At 41.2% G+C, this 27,226-nt stretch overlaps 1 protein-coding gene across 1 annotated transcript in view; it reads left to right on the top strand.

Annotated features, from left to right (window-relative positions):
• The window catches only part of LOC115358113 (B-cell receptor CD22-like), a 47,323-nt gene extending 21,725 nt beyond the window's left edge, over positions 1-25,598 (top strand). Inside the window, exons 5-9 of the mRNA XM_030049943.1 lie at positions 15,124-15,393; positions 18,628-18,888; positions 23,633-23,714; positions 23,819-23,879; positions 25,386-25,598. Of these exons, the coding sequence (XP_029905803.1) occupies positions 15,124-15,393; positions 18,628-18,888; positions 23,633-23,714; positions 23,819-23,879; positions 25,386-25,598 (887 nt within the window). The remainder of the gene's footprint in view (positions 1-15,123; positions 15,394-18,627; positions 18,889-23,632; positions 23,715-23,818; positions 23,880-25,385) is intronic.
• The last annotated feature ends 1,628 nt before the right edge of the window (positions 25,599-27,226 follow it).

The raw sequence follows: 27,226 nt of genomic DNA, 5'->3' as shown, positions 1-27,226 counted from the left end.
AGTGCGCGCGTTCACGGGGCACATAAACAGCCCAGAACAGTCGATTGTCGAAACGAACGTACAACTGTCTCGAAAGGAGGGGAAAAGGAGAGCCTCGACATTTTCAGCGGCGGAGCAGACACTGCTGATGGAACTATATGAAGAATATAGAGAAACCATCACAAACAGGGCCGGTTTTTGGCATAGGCGGTATAGGCAATTGCCTAGGGCGCCATCTGCTGGAGGGGCGCCGCTAGTGGCCAGGGGGGCGCCGGAAGCAGAATTGTTGACCGGCGCGACACCGTCGGGATATGGAAGTCAAAAAACTGGAGAAGGAAGTAGGCTAAGTAGCCTATAAATTTAAACACAACAGAAAGCCATGGTTTGGACTGTATTTAATGCTTTCATTCTTTGTCTTCACAGCTTGAACAAAATGATGATTATTGAGTTTGTTTTGTTGTTGTTTTTTTAATGGTTAATAGGCTAAATGATTTCAAAACTTAGGAATTTACATTACACATGAAATTATAGGTAGGCTACATGTAAAAATCCAAATATAAAGGGATCATTCAAAAAGTGGGATGACCATGAATCCAATTGGGATTAACTGAAATATGTGTTCTTACGTCCCTCATCTATGTCAACTAACCTATTGGCTTCGGGCAGAATAGAGGCGGGTCATCGCAAATTGCGGGTGGGAAATAAAATAAGACGTCTTTTTTTATTTAACCTCATGTTCTTTTCAACCCTTTTATGTTCAACGCTTGTTGTTGCATTTGATGTATGACTTGTGCTATATGAATAAAATTTGATTGAGTAATTGATTGTTTATTCGGTTGATTTCGGAGACTGACAGTGATAACACATGATTTTCATTAGGTTTATTTTTATTAAGTAAACACGTACATTCATGCTTGGTCACATTGTGGGAAATAGGCTAAGTCTGAATTTATATTTCCGAACACGGACATGGTGCTACATAATTAAATTTGAACTTAATTAAATTGAATATGTGATGCCGGGGCAACAATATAGACGTGACGGAGCCGTCATTTGGGGGTCTGTTTGCGTCCGTCGGACATTCTCTGACACGCAGCTGCGCTAAGCTTGGCTGTAAGCCTGCCACGGAGCAGGCTAGTTCTGCTGACTAAGTTGCCATGGTTACTGAGCTGCAACTCATATAAGCCACTTTGATGGAACGGAACTCCCACTTAAATTAGCGAGACTCATCGAAATAAGCCAGGCTATCCCGTTAGCCAGCTTGATGGAATAGGCCCCCGATCAGGTATCGGATAAATAATATATATATACATATGTATATTTATTGTCAGGGTTTTCCCTGCCTTATAATTTCTTAGGCGCACCGCCTAGACGTTTTCACCGACCGCCTAGATCAAATGAACGCGGAAAGGGGAAAAAACGCACATCGACATATTCAATCTGCGGCTCCTTTAGGAATCTGTTGTTGATGCTAGCTTGGATTGTCTGGGGGGAGTTAGGCGGGTACTGGGCCATACGTCATGAAATACTGACAACGGAATTAACCAATCACTGCAGCGAATAGTTTGTGCGTGCATGCTGAGAGGATGGCTTTCAGCCGCGACACATCCGCTGTAGGCTAGGCGGAGGTGGAATGTATGAATCGCCTAGCGCGAAAAACACAAGCGCTCGCAAATACCAGTGATACAATGGCAACATAGCGACTTTCCAAACTACCCCCAAGTGACTTAATAACCTAACGTTAGTCAGAAACTTATTTATGTAACGTTTGTTGTGTTTGTTTTTGTGCCGATATGCCGTGCGCTGGCCGCCCATCTCTCCCTCGTTCCACTTGCTGATACAATGACAACTTAGCGACTTTCCAAACTCCCCCAAGTGACTAAACCCCCTAACGTTAATCAGAGACGGATTTGTGTAATTATTGTGTTCGTTTTTATGCTGCTATGCCGTGCGCTGGCTGCCTTCCCATCTCTCCTTCGTTCCACTTGCTGTTCGCTTCGCTTTTCACACACAAGCACCCAGCCCCCCCGCGCAGTAAGCTATCAGCTGTATACTAGTTTCCAACCGCTTGGTTTTTGTATTAATTTCTGTACTTTATTTTATTTCCTGCTACTGTTTGTGTTTGTACATATTTTGTCAGTATCTTAGATCTTGCCATTTATGTTTGTGTGTGGAGACATTTGAGAAAATAATTAAAAATAATTAAATTATAAAATGTTAATCTAATGTCCAAATAAATCGGTTAATCAATATCTGCGTTTGCCAATTAACTGCCTTTTATCAAAATGCAGTTTGTTAAACACTTAAATTGTTATACTAGCTTCTTCATTTGTCTCAAAGAGTGCATTTCATTTCCATATTGACCTATCTGGAACCGCGGTTGTTTCTTGGCAATCATTAATAACATATCATTTCCTGGTTTTATAGAAGTATCGGATCGGGACTCGGTATCGGCAGATACTCAAAATCAAATGACTCGGACTCGGACTCGGGGGCAAAAAAACGTGATCGGGACATCCCTAATTATTATTATTATTATTATTGTTGTTGTTGTTGGAGAGATCTGGTAAAGAAAGCAGAATTATGCCAATGACAAAAAGGTCAACTATGGTCATCATAAAACAACGTACATATGTAATTATCTATGTGTAAAACCACGTCATGTTTTTTGCTCATACACTACTCACAAAAAGTTAGGGATATTCGGCTTTCAGGTGAAATTTCAGGATGAACCTAAAATGCATTATAACCTTTACAGGTGAACTTAATGTGACCTTCTGTAAACTTTTGAATGCACATGTCCAACTGTTCAATGTTTCAGTACTTTTTGCACAAGTTGCTGTTCTCTAACAAGGAGTTTAACGGCAAAATTCACAACAGGTGTTTGATCCATGAATCGACCAATAAATTTCCTGGTTCAATTAGAATTGGTATTTAAACAGTCCTCCTCATCATGCTGTTCACATTTTGACATCATGAGACCAAGACGACACCTAACAATTGATCAGCAGCACCTCGCCATTGCGAGGCTTCAAACAGGATGTTCTCAGACGGAAGTGGCCACTGAGCTTAGAGTGTCACAGAGTGTCATCAGCAGGTTGCAACAGAGATACAGAGAGACTGGAAGAGTCACAGAAAGGCATAGAAGTGGACGTCCTTTGGCCACATCCCACACTGATGACCGCTTCATTGTGAACAGTGCCCTGCGGAACCGGATGATGAATGCCACTCAACTCCAGGTACGTTTAAGGAAGGTGAGAGGCACCCAAGTGTCACGTCAGACCATTCGAAACCGTTTACATCAGCATGGTCTGCGTGCTAGACGACCTGCAAGGGTACCTGACCACACCACCAGGCACAGGTGTCATCGTCTTGCATGGGCCAGGGAGCATTTACGCTGGACGAGGGACCAGTGGGCCTCAGTGCTGTTCTCTGATGAAAGCCAATTCATGTTGAGCAGAAATGATGGCCGCCAATGATGTTGGAGACGTCAAGGAGAGCCCTATGCATCAGCCACTGTTGTCACCAGACGAGTCTTTGGTGGTGGTGGTGTTACTGTGTGGGCAGGTGTGTCTAGTCAATACAGAACTGCCCTAATGGTACAGTGACAAGCCCATACTACCTGAATAACATCATTAATCGAGTCATTGTGCCCCTGCATGAACAACACAGGCCTAATTTCATCCTCATGGACGACACTGCTCCAGCTCATCGAGGTCGTATCATTAGGGAACGGTTGCTGGAGACTGGGGTACCTCAGATGGAGTGGCCTGCACTTTCTCCAGACCTGAATCCCATAGAAAACCTATGGGATCAGCTGAGTCGCTGTGTAGAGGCTCGGAGCTCTGTACCCCAGAACCTCAATGTCCTGAGGGCCACCCTTCAAGAAGAGTGGGATGCCATGCCTCAGCAGACAATAAATCGACTTGTGAACAGCATGAGACGTCGTTGTCAAGCTGTAATTGATGCTCAAGGGCACATGACAAGTTATTGAGACATTGACATTTTTTGTTGTGGTATATCCACCACTGTTGTTGGCTTTTGTTTCAAGAAATTGTTTGAGATGAGGAAATCACCAGTGCATGCTTCTACTTAAATGCCCTACTTTCATGATATAATATCACTGTAGCGTGAACTTTTTACATTTTCTGTAAATTTCACCCGAAAGCCAAATATCCCTAACTTTTTGTGAGTAGTGTATATACTGAACACAAGTCAGCTCTAAAGAATATGGCTCTTTTCATGAGGTTTAGATTGTAAATATTTAAACATTTCACTGTGCATTATATTGTATGTTATGATAAAATCATAGCATACAAACCTATAATAAGAACCTCATTTTTCAGACTCCCTGTTCACTGTTTGAGTGGTAACACACCATGTTGACAATGCTTTTAAAACCTGAAAGTTTTTTTTCCCTTCAGTGTTTCCATTTTCTGTTGAAGTTTGTATTTGATTGGGCTTGTGCAGAACATCTCAAATTGGTTACACCGCCCTGCTGTAAGCTGAATTTAGTCGATTAATTAGCCTGATATTTGTAGAATAAAGATGCATTTAGTTTAGTCAGGCTTTTGTTGAAGTGTAATGGATAGAAGTTTGTTGATCAAGTTTTCACATAACAAGCTCAGGATGAGTTTAAGAAGGACTTTTCCTCTGACAGCTCTTTTAATGCAAGGCGTTATCGTCAGGAACACACCTTTGATAGGGAGACTGAGAGCTAATGGTCAACAGTGAGCACACTGGGAGGATGTTATCGACTTTGTGAAGGATTTGTAGCTATCAGTCAACAGTTTGAGTTTCAAATCCCAGAGAAGGGGCTGGTACGTCAGCTCTGGCTTAAGCATTCATTACATGTGCGTGGTTTATTTCTATTTGCACACCAAATGCATATCAAGTGCATGTTTGATAAACTGTGGACATCAACATGATTTCCAAACTGGATTCATAATCATCACATTGAATCGCTGTCATGTCTCTAAAGCACCATTAGAGGGAGCCAAGTCACTCATGAAAGTGGACAGCAGTGTATTTCAGTCAATGAGAACTGGGTCTTTGGAAAAAGTGACTCTTCATAACAGTCAATAAACATTCAAAAGGCAGAAAAAAAACAGCACATCAGAAAATAAGGAGACAAGAGTCTTCAGCTTTTTTGCACCAGTTTATTTTTTGGGGACAAAGTAAATTAATACTGTCTTCTTTCAATGAAACTACTTGTGCTTTACATAATAGATCTTATTTTAGATCTTATTCTGTTGTACTCAGATTTAGATCTTATTCTGTTGTACTCAGATCTTATTCTTTATTTTTTTTTATCTTTTTTATTGATTTATTTAATCTGTAATCTGTGGATACTGCTGAAAAACTGCGAATTTCCTGTGGGATGAATAAAGTATCTATCTATCTATCTATCTATCTATCTATCTAAGGGATATCAATAAAGACATATTTCTTAAAGTGAATCATGTTTTATGTGTTTCACAAAATCAAAATAATAAAAACACAAATGTTAAAACTACAGTAAAACAAACGGACAAGGCCTATTAAAAAGAGTTTGTTCTCCAGTGGGAACAAAGGAAAAGGAAATGATTAAACGTGACTGTAAATAAAAAGATGAAAACTGAAATGTTAAAAACATTTGAAACCTCCAGCTCAAGTGTTTCTCATATCCCAGGACTTTGAACTCCACATATGCAGGGAGTACAGGAGGACAGATATTTTCTTTGCATATCTCTGAGCCACACCTTCATGTACACATTTAACCTGAGGAGAAAATAAAGCAACTTCATGAGACAGTGCTCAAATAAATTCCTCTCATGTCCTGTAACAAGAGTACACAATCTGGCATACTGCTGATGCTGCCTAACAGGCAGGGACGGTTTTTGCTATGGGCAATGAGGGCAACCGCCCAGGGCGCAATCTACTTGGGGGCGCACAAGCGCCGTCCAAAAAAAAAAAAGTGCGTCCGCAAAAAAAAAAAAAAAATCGTTTCTACACTAATATCGCTCATTTCCATGTCAAGTTGGTGCAGTGGGCGCTAAGGCGCCCCTACTATCACGTCAACTTGCTGCTGAGAGTCATGTATACAGGTCGTGTGTGTCAGAAGAAAAGGCAAGGGGGAGGGGGGCGCGGGGGATCAACTTTCGACTGCAGAGGCTGTGCGCAGGTTGTGAGTCTCAGGAAAAGCAAAGGGGAGGGGGGCGGGGGATAGACTAACCTCTGATATGAAAGATCCCAGGCCAAACAACACAAACTGCTGCTTCCAAATAAATTGTATTTCATTCATAAAATTAATATAGACCCCTTATAGCTACATGTAATTTATTGGGTTATGTGAAAATGCCAAACAACAACAACAACAACAAAAAGTCATGGACAAAAGGCCAAAAAAAACATCAGGTGCCCAGTTCAGAAAGAGAAGGAGAGAAGAAGAGGAGAAACGTTCAAAAGATAAAGGTATGCAAGTCTCTATGCATGACGTTAATTGTGCATGTAATGAAACAGTAGCCTATACCCTATTTATTAGCCTCTTGCTAATATGTTGCCACTTAGCCACAGAAGTTTTTTTTTATTTATTTTTTTTTTTTTTTGGTTTTTAGTTTTGCTGAACTAGCAACTATTAGAATTTTAGGCATCATGTCATGGAATTAATTTCACCCATAGGCTAGTTTGTGTTTGCAACACAACAAGTGCAAGTTCACATTGGCCTGTTAGTCTGTGGATTTGGTAAACAATACGTCCTGACTGTGGAATTTTTAATTTTTTTTGCTATACGTGGGTCTATGGTAACCTAAATAACTTCCTATACACTGACATGACATTTTGTAAGCTATATGTGATATAGCTTTATGAGTAATTTCTAGTGTGTTATTCTTAGTTAATAGGATGTTAACAAATGATAGGCCTGATGTGGTGGGGGTGGGGGACGGTTCGCCCAGGGCGCAAAACTAGCCAGGACCGCCTCTGCTAACAGGTGCCGAATTATTTCTGATGACAAAATGCTCTGCAGCGATTTATGTTTATCACTCATAAATACATATCTGCAGACTTTGTAAAATTATGGAGTGGTACATTTTTAAACTACTTGGTCCCATTGTTGCGGCATATTATTTGCAACATTTTCATATTTTTTTCCCATAGTAAAAATGGCAGCATGCAATACATTCTCTTTATCAGTCAATATTGGGTACTCAGCAGGGGCGTTGTAGTGTGGGGAAAAGCGGGACTGATTACCCAGGGCCACAACGGGGGATGGGGCCCTCGAAAGGCCTGAAATTAAAAGATTTTCCTATTGGCAGGCTATACAAGGGCCCAATAAGATTTCTCCCTTGAAAAGTCTTTTCTGAAGAGCAGAGCTGTGTTGGTTGGTGGAGACATGAGGTGTCACTCCTGTGGATGATGCTGATGTGCCTCGATGTGGCTGTATGCTGTAATTTAAAGTTGCAGCAAACTGCAGCAATCAACCTCACTATTAAAATGAGTCACCCACTCGCTCTCTATGTTTTGCATGTTTCAGGTGTAAAGAGGAAGGAAGTCTGGTCAGTCTTGTGTAACAATCAGCAGCTGTTTGTCTGTCGCAGAAGTGCCACAAAACAACTTCCCTCTCAACACCACATCCTTCTCTAGCATATGACAGATTTCTTTTAATATGACGAAAGGCTATTCTTAGAGATTCAACAACCATTTGAGATGTTGGTTGACAAGACTGATAGATTCTTTGTGCTTTTTCTGGCTGCTGATGTGTTTTAATGAATCTGGAGCACCGACAGAGAGAGGAAGGGACCAGCTGAGTTTTACAGCAGTAGGAAGTGGATTTGTCATTTTTCTTATTTTTGTGCCAGGTATCATATATTTACATTTCTGACATGACGATGGTGCTCTTATCAAGTACATCTTGAGTGCAGGCACGTTCTGGAGACAAGTGTTTCTACTGGCAGACAACTGACTGTTTCTACGGCGATAAGTGCTGCTTCAAGCACATCCCAGACCAGCGAGGCATTATGCCATTGAAATGGCAGAGGTGAAAAGAGAATGAGAGGAATGGAAGAGAAAGAGGGAAAGTGGATCCATGAGGGAGAAGATCTGCCTCCTTAAAAACAAAAAGAGGAAGAGGTGGACTTGAGAACACTGACACTTTAATTTGTGTGTGTGTGTGGGTGTGTTTGCCACATCTGATTGTTTGTTTTGCCTGTGTATGTGTATGTTGGCCAAATTGAGGCACTTTCAGGGTCCATAAAGCAACCTTGGAAGGTTCTTTGAAGAATCCGTTCTTAAAGAATTCATGATTGTTGTTGTGATATTGCAAAACCTTTTTGGGATGTTTTGATTTTTTTTTTCCTTTTGGGACCTTTTTCATATTAAAAAACCATAAAGGGTTTCTTAGCTCCCTTTGCAGAGGAACCTTTGGACTCCTGCAGAAGAGACCTGGTGTTTGCAATATAGTTCCTGCCTGGGGGGAAGATGTTACTTTTATTAGCACCATTTTATTGGACAAATATGTCTGGTTGAAGCCTGGAAACAGCACAGGAGCTCTGTTCTTTGGCTTGTCAGGTAAACCACTGCCTCACTGTAGAAAATACCTCAAGATGAACAGTTCATAACTCCAAAAATGACATATGCACCATTCAAAAACATTAAGTGATGTGCTCTTATGAAACAACAGAAGAAAAGTTCCTCAAAGACAAACGGATGATTCCCTTCTCACTGCATCCTGTATGTTTTAAAGAGACTGAACAGCAAACTCAAAGCTGCAGTGGACAACTTTCTCCATGGTATCGAGAAGTGACAGAAGTTCAACACACAGAAATCAACTGTTAAAGAAGAAGTGATGACCGTTTGACTGAACTTCCAAAAGAATGTGGAATAAGCAGAAATTTGATGATGTGATGTATTTTGTTGCTCTCAGCACATAGTCTGAGAAGCAGGTGCATTTAGGGAGCATCCAAGTCCACTTTTGCTATTTTAATGGCGGAAAAAAGACTTTTTGTGTCAGATGCATTCTTCAACAGGGTTGTACTTAGTCTCTTAATTAATTATGGGTGTGTTGTTAACATGCAATACACCAATCAGAGTGCCATATCCGATTCCATTGAACTGCCAGATGCACTTGCACCATGGCAGATTGCCATTATAATGGTGCATTTACAAGGTAAGAAGGAACACTTCTCTGCAGAGGAAACGTCAACAACAGGATTCAGGTGAAACAGGTGTCCATGTGTGTGTAAGTGTGTGTACACGCTATGCACCTGACTATGTGGGTGCGCCTCACTACCTTGATAATACACCCTTAAAATAAGTGAAAACTGTGTCATTCTCTTCAGTCCTGGTTTTGGTTGCTCAATCGTGCAGTCACTTTTAAATGCCCCAAAATAGCAATGCACCAACAATGTGCCTGATCAGGCCTCATTATAAGACCAACATGACCATGGGTGTTCAGATGGACACAAGCGCATTTGCTATTTACATAATGTGGACAGTGGTTGGAAACTTGCATTGCATTTGGCCCCGTGTTGCTCCTGGTTTGAGATGCGATATTCCATGCTTATTCAATTGTTTTTTTCACTTGAACCTTGCGTAGTGTACCTTTAAGCCACTGAAGGTGTGTTTTACTTATAAAACTGATTATGAGTAAAGTGATACAGTTTGCTGGATGTCAGATATTGCTCTGTTTCCTTGGATATCTGACCAGTTGAAGTAAACGATCTGAATTGTCAATCATCTATATGTTGAGTGAGTAGTGGAGGAAGGAGAGAGGGCCATTAACTGAGCGTTCGGGTGTGTGTGTATTCACCAGCTCTTAAGGCCAGAAATCTTTGAGTCAACTGCGGGAATGTTTGTAATGTTAACTCATCACCTCCATGATACCAGAGTTTACGAGTTGTGATGTCCCACCTCAACGTGCACATTTTCAAAACATTGTGCCGTGTCATTGGTAATTAATATGCAACTTGTCTTTTTCCATCATAATTTTAATAATTAACATTGAGTGCTCGTATCAGTAAGCAAGCAGCCATGATCTAGCGTGGATTGTGAACATCTTACAGCAGACACTGTCACTGGTCCAGCTTCTTCACAAAGAACAACTGGTTAACTTTTCACAATTGGACAACGGGGGAGTGATGGATGATGTGGCCTCTCACTAAAACCTATATAATTTCCAAACAGATTCCTCCAGTATTGGCCCAGTCAAACAACACAGGGAAAGGGTGTGCTAATTTCCAGTTTAGGCATCAACTGCCTTGCCAATTTTTCCATCTTTGTCCACTGTGGGAAGGGGCAGCCCTAAAAAAATAAAAAAAACACTGAATGAAAATCATGCACTTTGGCTGCATGGTGTTTGCAACAATCAGCTAAAAATGATTAAAAGTGGCTATAATCTGGACAGGCATGTCTTATTTCTTATTTCATGTAGCCTACAGTCATGAAAATGATGGTGAAAACTGAACATAGTGTGCTTAAAAATTGCATAACAGTTGATGGACCTGTCCTCAACTAACCCTAACCCTGTTACCCACAGCACAGAGAAAATGATCTGACACTGTTTCCAGTGGCTGTGGTCAGGGCGTTATTGAGTAGTGGAATGAAAGGCTTCGACCTGTGCATTTTGGCCACAGCAAATTTAATCTTCATAAGTAAACTGAGTCACTAATAATGACTAACAACAGTGAGATCTGGTCAATAATCACCACTGAATAAAGTCTGTAATGTTTGCAGAAGGCTGAAGAGGAAGTTTTGGCTGAAGTGAGCCACTCTACATCTGCTCTCAACACCGACCACAACTGCTCCTCTAAACTGATCCTGTCTTCACAGAGGCTGACATTCTGTTCACAGGGTTACACCCAGTCATCTGTCACCTCCCTCCACACACACACACACACACACACACACACACACACACACACACACACACAGCTGCTGGGCCACATTAGCTCTGCACAGAAATTATACATTTAAATCACAATGACTTTTGGCAATGACACATTTTCAACAGTAAATACAGATTAACTAACAGCATTTGTATTGTTTTATAGTTCTATATGAAAATGTCTTTCCATTTACTTCTAGAAAGCAGTGAACTTTCTCACTTTACCTCACCAGACTAATGGAGTTGGTGACCCTGCAAGTTTGAGATGGCTGACTGAGCAGCTCATAAACTGAATTGTACCACCAATAGAAGTTTCTTCCTTCCCTTTCAGAGTCTTTTCAGAGGCTGTGTTGTGGCTATGTGGTGCATGTGGCATATGGGGGTGGTACAGATAACACAATCCCAGAATGCATTTTTTTTTTTTTTTTTTTGCTATTTTAAGAAGTTCACAATGTGCAACAACAAAACTAGTCGTTTCTGCTAGTGGACTTGTGATTTACTGGCATTCAGCCAGTCATGCATGTTAATGACGTAAAGGGGAAGCAAGTCTTGGCGCTCAATGTTTCTCTATGGTCTGCTGACAGCATCGATAATAGAAGACGACATCCTTCTCCACTGTAAGTTCTATCAGATAAGTAGTTTTAATGTATTGTTGTATGTGTTACTTTAGAAATTAAACAGCCATTTAAAGAGTTATGCTGGATTTAAGATTATTTTGGAGAACCAAACACTGGGGTGTTTTTTTGTTGGAGTTGTTATCCAGAGTAGTGGACAACAAACTGCTAGATAAACATTGCAGTAATTCCAGCATTTTCATATTAAAGGTGTGATTTTTGATGAGACTAACTCATCCTTTGTGCTTTTCTGCCTGCTGATGTGTATTAACGTCGAGAAGAGAGCGGAGAGGAGCAGTTATGGGTTTAACAGCAGCAGCAAGTGGATTTGTTGTCTTCCTTCTGTCTGTGCCAGGTATCGTACATTCACATTTCAGGCATCTTGCTGGCACTCTTATTGAGTTGAATAAGTTTAGTGGTAGAATAAGGTTAGACTGTTACATTACCACTGTCTTAGATTTCACTCTGTACCAGTGGAAGCATCAGTAGTAAAGGTGTTCCTGTATCGTAGCTAAACTGCCCTGACAGTCATTCAGTTTGTAAACGACAAACACAGTTAAGGCAGAGTTGTTATGTGATGCATTCCTTTAAACACCTGACACTCTCCAACAAACAAACAAACAAACAAAAAAACAAACAAACAAAAAAACATGGTCCCATGTTGCTTCCATTATATTGAACTATGTTAAAGTCAATTTTGAAAAACAGAGCCCAATATTATTCAGCTCTGAGAATTCAGCAGTGTAATTTCATCAAAGCAATGTACAAATACTAATTTCTTAAAAAAAAAAAAAAAAAGCCTGGCATCTGTCACTCATTGAAAATATGTTTGCCTATTTCAAATGGCAGATTTATTTTTTTTTCCACACCAAACTCTTTAACACTACTTTCCTGTTCAAGCATTTTTACTTTATCATCACACCTCAACATGTGAACATCTGCAGCTGTTCCTTCACACTAAAACAAAACATCTGTACACTGCTCTTGGCCTTGTTCCTCAGCTTAACCCAGATCTGACCTTATAGAAATCATAAATTTTATTAATACAGACATTTTTTAAAAAACAAAAGTGACATGATACCTCACAAACTCGAGGTGAAACAAAAGCTTTATTGCATCTCTCCTGAAAGAAATTGTTTAAAGATTGATTTGCTGCTTACATTGGAGGTGAGGTGATGTGAGACCCAGAGAGGTTTTGGGAAATGCAGTTCATACTTTACATTCTGAGTCAGATCCATTACAACTGAAAATCTGTCCTCTAATGTTTTTATGAATCTCATTGTGGTTTCTGATGTGCTCTGTATTACAGTGGTGCAGGGACAGGATGGCTGGGGAGCGACTTACACTTCTACTGAGATCTGTGCTTTAAAAGGATCAACAGTGGAAATGCAGTGCAGCTACACATACCCCAACAGTGGAAATCACCATATTACCAGAGTTGAAAAAGCACTGTGGTTTACTAAGGGGTTGTATTATGAACCTGTGGATCTAAGATCAGACTCAGAGTATGAAGGTCGTGTCCATCTGTTTGAAGAGAGAGGACGCTCCACTCTGAGAATCAGTGACCTGAGAGAGAGTGACTCAGCTGTGTACAAGTTCAGGTTCATAACAAGCCAACCAGGAGGGAGATACACTGGTGAACCTGGAGTCTCTTTAACTGTCACAGGTAACATTTTCATCAGATGACTTTTTAATTCAGTTCCACATAATGCCAGCATCTAGGATACTGTTGTGATTATGATTGTGTGTATGTGTTTGTGTGTGTGTGTGTGTGTGTGTGTGTGTGTGTGTGTGTGTGTGTGTGTTTGATTGAAAATGTAGTGACCAAAGACCATTTCTGCTCCTCATGAACCCAGGTCTCCGGATAGAGGTGACCCCATCCACGGTCTCTACCTGGGCAGAACTGAAGTGTCTCAGCAGCTGTCCTCTAGCTGGTCCTCCTTCCTACGTCTGGTACAAGAATGGACAGAAAATTAAGGAAGGAACTTCTCCTTCCTATGAAGATTACTTTAAATATGAGGACAGCTATTCCTGTGCTATAAAAGGACACGAGGATTTCCACTCTCCTTCAGTGTGTGAGTCTTCTCCACAGTGTCTCAATAACATAGCGCCATCTGGTGGAAGCTTTTAGTTAGCCCTAAAACAGGCAACGTGCACCAGGACATACAAACTCATTAACATCCTGTAGGGGAAGGTGTTAAAGGTTTTCGGCCTGATCAGAAATCATTATCAATGCCACTTACCACATACTGACCATGTGATAAGTAATTAGATATGAATCATATATATTTTCAATGAAACAACAATATATATTCATAAGAGATATGTTGCCAAATTAAGGGTAGAAAATTGACCATTGTGTAGTATTTAAAACTTAATTTCAAACAGAAAGACAAGTTAAAACTATATACATTTTAATACTACTGCATGTTTAAGGGTTTTGTGCTGGACCAGGGATGCATGAATTTAATATGGCTGTCCTTAGTAAGAATCAAACCCCCTTCATCCCGTGTGTGTTAGTGAGCTATTCTCCAACCATCCAGCTACACAACATCACTACTGCTGTCAGTTTTCCATACAAGCTGCTCTGGATTACTGCAGGAAATGATGCACTTCTAACTGCTGCTGTTTAAAACCTGTCTCATCTTTCAGGTGTCCACGGTCAAACCTGCAACAGAGTGACTTACACTAACAGAAGCATCTGTGCTGTGAAGGGCTCATCAGTGGACATTTCTTGTTCATACAACAGTTATGAAAATGATGTTACATCAAAATTCTGGTTCCGTCTCAAACGTAGTGATCGATGGCGTTATTCCTCACAACCTGAGAACCTCAGTGGGGATTCAGAGTTTGCAGGCCGTGTCCAGCTGTCTGAAGAGAGAGGACGCTCCTTTCTGAGAATCACTGAGCTGAGAGAGAGCGATTCAGCCGAGTATCGCTTCAAATTCATAACATGGTACTTTGAATGGAGGAGCAGTTTACCTGGTACAACCCTGACTGTCACAGGTACTGCTGAACACAAACATAATTTCAACTTTATAAAGATTATTACGTTTTTATACTCACCTATTCAGAAGCAAACCTTGCAACCTTAATATCATCCATCAATTAATTTACTTAATGCCTCACAATATTTAACATCTGGGAATTTTTATTTATGTTTATGTATTTGATACTGTATGTTTGTGTATTTTAGTATTTTTTTGACCTGTGACATTTCTGTTATATGTTCATTTATCCAGATCTCCAGGTGCAGGTGATCAGATCTTCGATCCACCAGAGTTATACAGAGGCAGAGCTGAAGTGTCGCAGCATTTGCAGTCAAGCTGCTCGTCCTTTCTACGTCTGGTACAAGAATGAAGTGAAAATTATGGAAGGAACTTCTTCTTTTTACACAGTCAATATATTTCCTGATGACAGCTATTCTTGTGCTCTAAAAGGACATGAGGGTTTCCACTCTCCTTCAGTGTGTGAGTTTATTCCACCACATGTCATCATCAATGCCGGCTCTGCCTATGTTGGTGCCCTAGGCGAAATTATTCCCTTGCGCCCTTACATGCTACTACTTCTGTAAGCTTTCAGATGCTTCCATCTCACAGCTATTTTAACTGTTCCATGATAAAACACATCCTTCTTTAAAATAATGTATGTTAACATGATGTCCTCCAGATGCTCCGACGGTTCCCTCAGTGTCGGTGAGGCCCTCTGGTGAAATAGTGGAGGGCAGTTCAGTGACTCTGAACTGCAGCAGTGATGCTAACCCAGCAGCTAATTATACCTGGTACAAGAAGAATGGAAATCCAGACCAGGAACCTTTCAGGACAGGACCACAGCTGGACTTTGTTTCCATCCAGTCCTCTGACTCTGGAGAGTTTTACTGCACAGCGCAGAATGAGCTGGGAGAGAAGACATCTGACTCCACTTCTATTGATGTCAAATGTGAGTGATATATGTAACGCGATAAAACTACAACTCAGCTCAGTAGTATAATGTTATAAAGAAAATGACAACACCACCTTGGGACTTTAACACAAAAAATATGGTTACTGCAATAGAGAGAGTCGTGCAACCAAACTGTGATTCAGAATTTTGGGGGTTTCCACCATGCAGGTAGGTCCACAAATGGGTGCAGAGACGTGTATTTGGTATCAAATAAGATTAATTATAAAACAATATGTATAAAAACAATTCCTGGAAAAAAACATTTTAAAAATAAAATAAATAAAATACACTTGGGCCTGCTAACAATAAATGGCCTGAGTCTTAGGCAATACTGATACAGTATTACCCAGGAGTTATTTAACCAAAGGGATCAGCAAAACTGTAACCTGGACTGCTGTAGGGCAATGGCCTTACAAAACCCACCACAAACCGCTAAAAAAGTAAAGCACACACAGCTGGCAACCACTTTAAGGCACACCATGTATGCAAACCATAAGTGAAATCAAGGAAACAGGAGGCCCCTTGCCACACACATGCACTCCAGGTTCAGCTCAGCTGCAATCCCACACTGACGAACCTAGGCACATGCCCCTTGATAAAAGCAGGTTCAGGGTATTAAAACAATAGAATAAATAAAAAAAAAAAAAAACAAGCAAATAAATAAATTACAATAAAGTGGCAACCTCCCCTCTGTGGGCCAAAGGAATGCGTTACAGTTTGTCAATATACGCACACATATTGGTTACAGTCATCACATTGGCAAACCATACCTTGGCTGTCATCTCCGCTTTCCAACTACGCTGGCTCACTCCATGCGCCGCCACATACCGTTGAACGCCACTCTAATATGCTGGTCACACAATTCAATACCGGTACTGAGAATGCAATGCTAACCTCAGACTCTACGCACGTCACATAACTCAGCCAGGGGGTTAGGAAACCGCACCGCAGGCCGAGGCACACCAGGAAAGCATGGAAAAGGAGACTTTAGTTAGCACTACCGATTCTCATCAGCAAGTCAGGATGCTGGAGGAAGAACACTGCGCTACGGTTGTGGGCATTTATTTCTAGAGGACCGGTGCAAGACTAGGGGCTCTAGTTTCCCGGCGCAGCGCGGGGTGGCGCAGTGAGGCGAACCCCACGCAGAGCTAGTTTCGACCGGCGAAACGGCAGAGGCGAACGGTTTCCAAGTTTCGCAGGCGGAGGTTCGCCGAAATGGGAGTGGCGGCGCAGCGGGGGGAGGTGCCGACAGATTCAACTTGGCGCAGTGACAGTTTCGTGCCAAAAGGCTTCGCCGAGGTGCGCCAAAAGCTCACCATCTGAAACCACGTCTACTTTCAGCGCAAGGCGGAGCGGAGCTGGCGCAGTGGAAGTTTGGCTGCCTGGCGCACATCACCAAAACCTCACAATCAGCACAAACGGTGCCAATCTCCTTTGATCTGACATCAGTTGTGACGGGACAGTTGATATGGAGATATATGTATGTGCTGATTGTGATCGTAGCATTGAATAGTGTTTTTTTCTGTATTTATTGCATTGTTCATGTGTCTGACATTCCGGAAGCCTGCCTGTGAGGTTTTGGTGACGTGTCCGCACTGCTCGCCGGTCTCCGCTCCGCGCCTGTCTCCTGAGCTCCGCTCCGCCTGCGGCAATAGACCTCCATGTCAGCTGTGTAAACTTTCATTACGCCTTCACGCAGCGCATTTTAAAGGCAAGGACAGGGGCTCATTTGATTGGTTAAATGTGAATCGGCTGTGTCAAACCCACTCCACGCCTTCTCTCCTCCTCTCCGCCGGTAGGAGGGACGGCGGAGTACTTGCGCCACCGAGAACGGCGTGCCAAACTTGGAAAATCCGCCTGGCCACACCCAGTTGGCGAAGCGCATCTGCGCTACGCCCCCGCCTCGCCTGGTCTGCGAAACTAGAGCCCTAGATCTCATTGTTTTCACTGGCTGAGGTGGATGGGGCAGCGGTCAAATTAACCCACTGGTTACATACATTCTACAATTAGTTCAAAGTAATCAGCAAGTTTTTAACCTTTTTTAACAAGGTAAAAGTTTTGATTAGTGTGTATGTTTTACAGTTCTGCCTTGCTTCACATTCAATCTGCTACTGTAGTTCAGTGAGCAGCTCTACTGCAGGAGGTAAAGTGTCTTAAGGTTGCTTCAGGGCACATTGACAGTAGATGTTGAGGTGGAAGTTGAGTGTTTACTAGGTCACTTTTGTTACGCAGAATTTCTCAGCTGTTGTCAGGATTGGAATCATCAGACTTGTAGTCGCACCACCCCATTGACTACTAACCTGATCATTTAAATCCAGTATGTGCCATTGCAAAAACACACTCTCACCTTAAGTTTGTTTTCCAGATGGTCCCAAGAAGCCTTCAGTGTTGGTGAGTCCCTTTGGTGAAATAGTGGAAGGCAGTTCAGTGACTCTGACTTGCAGCAGTGATGCTAACCCAGCAGCTACTTATACCTGGTACAAGGAGAACCAAACTCTGCCTCAAGGACCAGAGGGAAGTTATCACTTCACCTCCATCAGCTCTGAGGACACAGGGACATACCACTGTCAGTCTGAGAATCAATATGGACAAAACTCTTCATCTCACTTTATTGATGTCCAATGTAAGGGTTAAGTATGTTTTACTTAACCCTGCCTGAGATGCTTAATCTGAAAAACCAGTGTCATTTTTTCAAATGAAAAACCCACCTTTGGATGACAGCCTCTTTAAGTGTAGTATCACTTATGTGTCATCAGTCTATGAGAGTCAGTGCATTTCAGATGTTATGATGCTTAAGTAATGATTGCCTACATTTCCTACAAAAATCAACAAAATGGATTAGACTTCTTGATGATATAATTCTTTTTTTCTTTTGTTAGTTAGGAGCACTTCCATAAGAGGTATTTTATGTTCAAAGTGGATATTTAGTAAATAGATAGATATACTTTATTGATCCCAACCAGGGAAATTCTGGAAAAAAATCAGTGAATTCGATCCAAAAATGCACAAACATGCCTGTTAAGAGATAACAAACTGCAAGGACCAATCAGAGTCGAGCGTATTACAAAACACTGCAGTTATCTTGTATTAAAAAAAAAACTCCCTTCTCACAGATACCTGCAATTAGGTGATAAAAAATTGAATGTTGTGCTTCGCTGTTGTTAATTTAATTGTTCCATGATTAAACACATCTTTCTTTAACATAATGTATGTTAACACCATGTCCCACAGATCCTCCGAAGGTTCCCTCAGTGTCGGTGAGTCCCTCTGGTGAAATAGTGGAGGGCAGTTCAGTGAATCTGACCTGCAGCAGTGATGCTAACCCAGTAGCTAATTATACCTGGTACAAGAACAATGAAGCCTCACCAAAAGCATTGGGACAGACCTTCACCATTACAGACATCACATCTGAACACAGTGGAGAATATTACTGTGAAGTCCAAAACAAAAGAGGACGTCATCAATCCACCTTACAGTTGAATGTTGTGGCAGGTAAGTCATGCTCATTCACCTTGACACACACATCCTCTGTCCTGCACCACAGGTCATCTGTGTCTTACGTAACACATTGTCCTGTTATGTAATGTCATTGTTATGTAATGAAAAACTTAAATGTTACTGTCAGGTGATGTCAACGTCATAGACACTGGATATAATTTTTGTAGGGCCCAACCAATATCTCACAACACTGATTTTTACCAAGCTGTGTGGCGTATGAATGCCTGTTATATTTCCCTTATGCAGGGCTCGGGGGACTCTCTGCATCCTTAAGAGCACAGGCTGTAAATCCTGTATGTACTGCAGATTCCAAGGAGCATAACACATAAATAAACAAGCTCACACATAAATGCACAATTTAACACAAACAGACACCAGTTCTGGTAGAGGTGGCCCTTCTTAGAAGAGCTGAAGGAGGGATAGTGGCACAGAAGAACAAGAGTGAACAGATTTTTTTAAGGCAGGTAGGCAATAAAGATTAATTTGGATCATACTAACTAACTACATTAGTTGTGAAGCAAACCTTGCAATGACAACAGTATGTTATGAGTAGCAGTAGAAGGGAGTGTTAAGTCGACCTCCAAAACCTTCTTATTAGTGGGCAGTGTGTAGGTCTTGGATGTTGTGATGGTAGACCGAAGAAGACTGGTGGCCAAGTCTTCTTTGGTGCTGGAATTTCATTAAGTGGATTTCTGAAGCAGGATGTTGTCATGGCAGCTCTTATGTGGAATAAGTAGCTTAATTAATACTCATACAGAAAAATGGACTCATACAGAAATCAGTCCTGAGGTAGAAGCTAAGGGTCAGTCTCCCCAACTAGCTGGTCTTTCTTAATTTCTTAGAAAGCCATGCAGTCCTAGGAGTGAAGAGAGAAAGTCAGCAAAAACAACTAAATTCTAATCTGTGATCACTAGGGACAAGTGGGGGAGTTGGAATCGTTTTTGTTTCATTGAAGACCCTTAAGGGGTAAGGATGGTTAAACGACATTAGCAGAGGAGCATGATGAGCCTTTCAGTAATTTTGAGAAGAAATTTATTCCATCTTGGTAGGTTTCAATGGTGAGCACTCATGTGAAATGAGGAGTTAATGTGGGAGGCAAAACTGGTAAGAGACCTGCAATCGATGGACCAGATGGAGGGGTAGATCTTTGAGACGCTCAAGCAGGAAGAGATAGTTTTGAGGGCAGGATTACTGAAGAAATGGACAATAATGGAGTTAACTTCTAGATGTCATGCCTTGGATTTTCTGAAAAATGAACCAAGAAAGAGTCAGAAATGGCACTTAAGTGTTCAGGAACATAAGCAGCATAAAGAATGAGTTGATGGGTTATTGACAACCAGAGGGATTTTCCACAAAGTGGGATTAGCAAATTAGACAGATAACTTTAAAAAGTGTCGCTGATTATTTTTTGAAATTTTATTAGCAACTGTCATCAAGGATGACTTTACCGTTATCCTAAACCTAACATTCATCATTTGCTTCACAGATTAAAATCACTATCACCAGGATATTGCATAATCATTTCCACAGTTATGTGCTTAACTTGCTAATCCTGGTTTGTGAAATATACCGTCCTGGTAAAACAGTGTACAGAGGGCATAGTCAGCCATCCTGCCTGGTGCAAAAATTAAGCATATTTGTGGAGGATAAAAGTAGGATCAATAAGATGATCAAGAGGCCTGGTTCGGTGATTGGTTTTACCCCAGACTCACTCTAGGTCATTGTGGAGAAGAGAATGAAGTCTAAACTTAAAATGGTCCTGCTCTATGAGGGCCATCCACTCCACAGTGTTTTTAAGGGACTCAGCAACTCTTTCAGTTAGCGGCTTGTGATGCCTCAGTTCTCTACTGAGAGACTTAAGGCCCATTTATGCTCAACGTTAAATACGGATATGGATACGGACAGAGCTCTTCTGTTCGTGCTCTGTGTTCATTTCGTCCGATTTCTGCACGTTTCCATAAAGCTTACGGATACGGGCCAAACAGAACAGTACCACCGGGTTAGGGTTAGGGTTAGGATTGGGAACTTTTTGAGGAAAGGCTGTGCAAGTTGGTTAGAAACTATAAACATCCCTATAATGTTACGTCAATTAAATTGACGTAACATCTCTATGATGTCTCTATGATGTTACGTCAATTTCTCTCATTGGCAGCACTAGAGAAAATAATTATCTGTCCTCTAGTCGTGATGTATTTAACGGCCTCACCGATCACCGCCTCCTATAATGTCGCCTCGGTTTTTGTCTTTTATGCAAGAGGTACATTATCAATATCTCCTCCACAGTCACCATGTTTGTTTTTGAGTTTGTTGTTGTCATAAACTTTTAACTCTGGGCTGCCCCCTGGTGGATATATTGGTTACCATCCATGCCAATGTAAAGGACGCATGGAAGTATGAGGGCAGTGACGGAAACATCGGTTGAAATGAACGTATACATTTTCTTACGTAATGGGAGCATAAATGGGCCTTTAGACGGTCTTTTGTTCCTGCTGCAGTCAAATATTTTAATGAACACCATTAAAACTGGCCTGCTGCTTTTTATTGTGTATCTGTTTATTGATTTTATTTGACTACTGTCATCATCATCTTGCTGTTCTTGTGATTATGTAACTGATTGTGTTTGATTGGCCTGCAATCATGTCCTATGGGTTCTTAATCATGCTCAATGGTCTCTTGAGGTCGTATTATCTGTTGTGTTTGTTTGTGCTGTTTGTTGGCTATATGGTCTGATCTGGTGGCAAACCAGTTTCCCTATTGGTATTAATAAAGCTTTCTAATCTAATCTAATCATAATCTGTGTGGAGTTTGAGCAGTCTTTGTTAACTACAAGATTGTCTAAATAGAAGAGGTTGGCCTTTTCTTAGAGCATCAATGTGGATTGGCTGTTTTTTTGTGATGCCTCATTGATGGTTATTCCTGCCAATGCCACAGAAGTAGAAGGTTTCTCTGTCTTCTCTGGTAAAAAAGAGATGCTGAACACAGATGGTAGTGTAGTTAGGAAGGGGATGAGGGCAGAGATAAAATAACAAAGTCATCTCAAAGGCAGAACGGAACAGCTAGCCAAAAGTTTCACCTGTCTGCCTGATTTGAAAAGCCTACGTCACAAACCAGAACTATTCCTCTACATTCTGATAGGCTGTTGTGTCATGGGGCGCCCACAGAGTCAGATGACCTGATGCTGAGTGGAAGGCTGTTCCAGAGCCAGACATATTTCAAAAATCAAAGAAAAGCTTAAAAATACTGTGAGTGCCTCTTAATACTAAGACACCATTCATTTCCAGATATCCTCTCTGAAAGATAACTCAGACAAAGGAAGCTAGCTAAAATGTCATCGCATGATAAGATCACTGGAAACTGATTACAGTGATGTAACAGAGAAATGCATGAAATCAGCCAAAAAGGCAATTGCCCTTCAAATTACATAAGATCTTTGCCAAAATAATGTGTGGTTTTAGAATGGTGTTTGCATTATTTTGAGGGACATATTATCTTAAAATTAGTTGTCTTATCCAAATTAACTTTATGCGCTTTCCCTACAATTGCTATCTTGACCACACACGTTCAGGATCCAGTACAAAGTGCTGGTACTGACTTATAGAGCCCTACATGGTCAGGCACCTGCATATCTGTCCGACTTGCTCCATGCCTATGCCCCCAGTAGGTCCCTGAGGTCTGCAGATCAGGGCCTACTAGCAGTCCCGCGTACTAGGCTTAGAACCAAGGGTGACAGAGCCTTTGAGTCCGTGGCTCCTAGATGGTGGAATGTGCTTCCACCGGACCTAAGAGCCGTGACCTCTGTCAACATTTTTAAGAAGCGGCTCAAAACACATCTGTTTAGACAGGCTTTCCCATAGGATTACGCCACTGTTGTATTTGGATTTCCTTGTATCGCCTTTGTACATTGTTTCTATTGTTTTTTCATTGCATTTTTATTTTCTTAGCATCACCTTTTTATACTGTTTATATTTATATTTATATTGTTTTTATTGCTGTCTATTGTATTTTTATTTCCTTTGTATCGCATTTGTATATTGTTTTATTATCTTTGAGCATTTGTATTTTTAATTTGTAAAGCACTTTGTGAGTTCTCTCTGGGAAAAGCGCTATATAAATAAATTTTACTTACTTACTTACGTTAGGGAAAGCGTATAGCGGGTCCTCAAAACCACCCGCTATCCCATTTGGGCTTTTACAAGAGCGCGCCCAGGCGGCTTCAATGCGCATCCACTTGGACACATGTGGATGTGTACATGTGGCTCCCCCTCCCTAATTAACTCGCCTATAAAAAGCCACCTTGCTTTAGCCTCAGTTGAACCCCTGAGAAAATGGCAGAGATAGTACTAAATCGCCTTGATCGCCAGTTAAATACGGGTTTCGGTTTGCGGATTTGGGATAGCGCAGCCTGCTCTTAAAGGCAATGGCACCTGGCACACTGATTGGTTTAACTGGCATAATGCCCAAACCACGCCTATGCATAATATAACGGGTAGTGCAGGTGTTTTACGGATTAAGGTGGGTGTGCAAGATAGCAACTTTTGTGGGAGAACGCCTCTTACGCAATGCTAAATCCCCAAATAACGGGTTTAGGGACTCTGACGTAAGATAGGGCCCAGTGATTTTATCAGCAAATAAACTGCATATTGTTGTTTTTTGTCCAACTACCAGTGAGTAAATCAAAAACAAATATTTTGAAAACCCCTAAATAAGTCAGTATTTTTGTTTGATCACAATTCCACAGCTGCTTGGAAAACTAGTGTTGCTGCTGTAACTGCTACTGGTTTCCTGGTGATCATGCTCATCCTCATTTTCCTGTGGATTAGGTAAGAAATTTTTCATGATTTCGTACAAAAGGTCTACAGTTTCAAATATTTGCACAGTGATTCAGCTGATCTGTTGTTCATTTGTTCGTTCATTCTCAAAGCAGAAGAAGGAAGGGCTCCAAACAACCATCTGAAGCTAGACAAAGCTCAGGCAACAATCTACAGGTAAGGTGGAGGAATTCAAAAGATTCCAGTGCAACAAACAAATAAACAAAACATTTTCATTAAAGTGAGTACTGTGTTGACTTCACTTAGTTTTTATGTCGAGCAAACAGCGCATTTCGCCTGTAGCGTCATCAGGTTCGCTCAGGTATGGTCAGAGCTCACTCAGGTGTGACTAAATCACCTTCCAGTCACATGACCATTGGTTCTTAAAAGTCATCGTTTTTCAAAATGCAATATGACCAGGTGAGATACCCTCCCGTGTATAAATACAAATTCCATTACATTATAAATAACCATTGGTAATAAATAGTTTCTAGTTAAAAATAATTAAGCAAGTGGCCAACATTTTAAGCTTATTACACAAAGGTAATTAGGTAATTACCTAATTCTAGGATTACCTAATCCTGGAGGGGGGAACATTGTGAAACAACTCTTGAGAAGGGAGGCCGTTTGGATAAATGAACTGTCCATTATTGAACCCTCGGGTATGAATGAATCACAGGACTTGAGTTGTTTCCTATAGGCCCACCTGAAGGTTTTTTATGATTGGTGTTTTTGCCATAGTATCTGCCTACTTGTCTTTTTGCCTGCCTGTATAATTTGCGATGGATTTTGAACTATGGTGTATAGACAGTGTATTTCTCTATTATAATAATTGCTCTTGTATTGTGGGCTGATGGAATTTGGAATTGGAATGGAATTTGTATTTATACATGGGAGGGTATCTCACCTGGTCATATTGCATTTTGAAAAAAATCTGACTTTTAAGAACCCATGGTCATGTGACTGGAAGGTGATTTAGTCACACCTGAGTGAGCTCAGACCATACCTGAGCGAACCTGATGATGCTACAAGTGAAACGTGTTGTTTGCTTGAGAAAAACAAACAAACAAACAAAAAAAACTAAGTAAAATCAACACCAGCACTTGAAGCTGTGCATGGATATTTGGGCTTGAAACAAAACTTTTTCTTCATACAGTCTGGCTTTAGGCCCCTCACCGAACATCACCACACCAGTTGTGACATAACCACACCTGTAACCACACCTGTAGTAACATAACCACACCTGTAGTAACATCATTTTCTGTAGGTTTTAATTAGTGGGATCAAATTAACACCAACTGATAAAACATGTAAGTGAATTTGAAAGTAACAGGAAGGTTAAAAAACACAAATATATTTATATGAAAAACATCCAAACTGAACTTAACCAAACTAAACAGTAGTGTATATCAAAATCCAAAATGTTGTAATGGTAATGCTGATAATGCTGATAATAGTAATGCTGAATGTGTTGAGATTGAGGTGCAGACTGTGTAGCTGTAATGTATCCGGTCGCACAGTCAGCGCTGTCCTACATTGTTGTGCACTGGAGGATGTAAAAAGGTCGTAGGAGTGGAAACTGAAGATCCACTGGGTTGGGACTGTGGGGGTGGAGGTGTTGGGTCAGAAAGTGAGTTTTCCAAAATGTGATGTTATTTTGTCTCCATGTCGTCTGTCCTTCAGTTAAACCCTGTGTATGACAACACATCAGCTACAGCACAGACACAACAGACAGAGCAGCAGGATGAGCTTCACTACGCCTCCGTCCACTTCTCGAAGAACACAGAGGATTGTCTCTACTCCAACGTTAATATACCTCGGCCCCAGAGAGAGGAAGAGGAGGAAATCCAATATGCTGTTGTCAACTTTAAACCAGACAAATCAGAGCCCGGGTGAGCAGCTCCTCTCTTCACATGACAGCTAAATCGTCAACTAACAATGTGCCTGTGAAGCTTCGTTTAGCTTTTATGCTTTGATCAGCCACCTCACAGGTGGTTTGTCTTAAAGAATTATCCACGTCACCTGACCCCCGTGGGTCAGTTCCCCGTACATATGGAATATGTACCTGGGTGGAGAGATAGTCTCTTCACTCAGAGAACCATGGTTACACATGTGTAACCGACTGTTTTTTCATCAGTCTTTATTGTCTAATACTGTATCTTCATATCTTCAGAAAGCCCTAATTGATTTTTTTTTCCCCCATCTCAGCAGCAGAAGCCAGGAAGCTGAGGAGGACCCATCTGATTTATATAGCACAGTCCAGAAAAAAAACAGAGTCTGAACACATCAGGGCTGTCTGGTCTATTATTACTACACTCTGTTCCAATTACGCCAGTGACAAAAATGTCATTGGCATGGGTTTATCCATATTTCTGTCCTTACAAGCCACTGTTTCTGATAATTATAATAAAAAACCTTAAACATGTAGAGTCTGATGTAGAGCGTTGGATTCCCATCTCAAATTCCTTTCAAGAACGTGTTTCCATCACTAAAATGAATATATTACCACGTATTAATTTTAGTAGTGCCACGCTCCCACTACCGCCTCCTACTGGTTACTGGGACAAACTACACAAGTTGATTTCAAAATATGTTTGGAAAGGAAAATGTCCCAGATTTAAAATGTCTAAAAATGTAAAGTTTTACTCTTGGTCTCTCACTCTTCGTGCACTCTACACCTGGCTTAACGCAGATGCGGAAGCAGCATGGCATCCATTGGAGGAACAGCTGGTTAGTCCTCATAGACTCCAAGATATAATTTATTCGAATATCTCTCTCAAAACCTGAACATCCACCTATGGCCCTACAATTGCTCATCTTATCACTACATGGAGACTCGTCGAATCTCATGCCAACATACATTTGAAACATCATGCCCATCTTCCGCTATTTAACAATTTAGCGCTTTGTCTGGGTGGGCGGCCAATTTCATTTCCACAGTGGAAGGACAGAGGAATTAACATCCTTTCTGACATAGTCTCACAGAACGAGCATAGATCTTTTCAGGACCTTAAGTTCCATTATAATTTACCAAGTACTTCATTTTTCTTTTACCTACAACTACGTAGTGCATTGCGCGCTTTTGGGGTTCCCTGGGGAGAAGAGTTAAAGACCCACCCGATTCATAAAATATGTACTTGCAAATCAACTAAAGGCTTGGTATCTACTTTATATATATTCATTTCTAAAGTTGCCGAAAAGCCTCTTCAAGTCAGTAATCCATGGTGTCATGACCTTTCCATTCCTTCCAACACAATTAATTGGGACAAGTTTGGGCAAATATTTCCTTGTCCTCTCGGAACCCCAACCACCAAATGATACATTACAATTTCGCGCACAGACTTTATTGCACCCCAAGTAAGTTATTTAAGATGAAGCTAGCCCCACGTTCATTGTCATATCTCCAGTGGGAATCATCTGTGGTGGATTTGGCTGGACTGGAGATGTTGGTGGCCCGCATGCATGGGGCAACAGCTTAGAATATCAACACTTGGTCTTCCCTTATCGATGCCATGCATGCGGGT

The sequence above is a fragment of the Myripristis murdjan genome, chromosome 1 (genome assembly GCF_902150065.1).
Source record: "Myripristis murdjan chromosome 1, fMyrMur1.1, whole genome shotgun sequence".
Taxonomy (NCBI): domain Eukaryota; kingdom Metazoa; phylum Chordata; class Actinopteri; order Holocentriformes; family Holocentridae; genus Myripristis; species Myripristis murdjan.
Note: the sequence above shows the minus strand (reverse complement) of the source record. Positions and strands in the feature narration are given on the sequence as shown.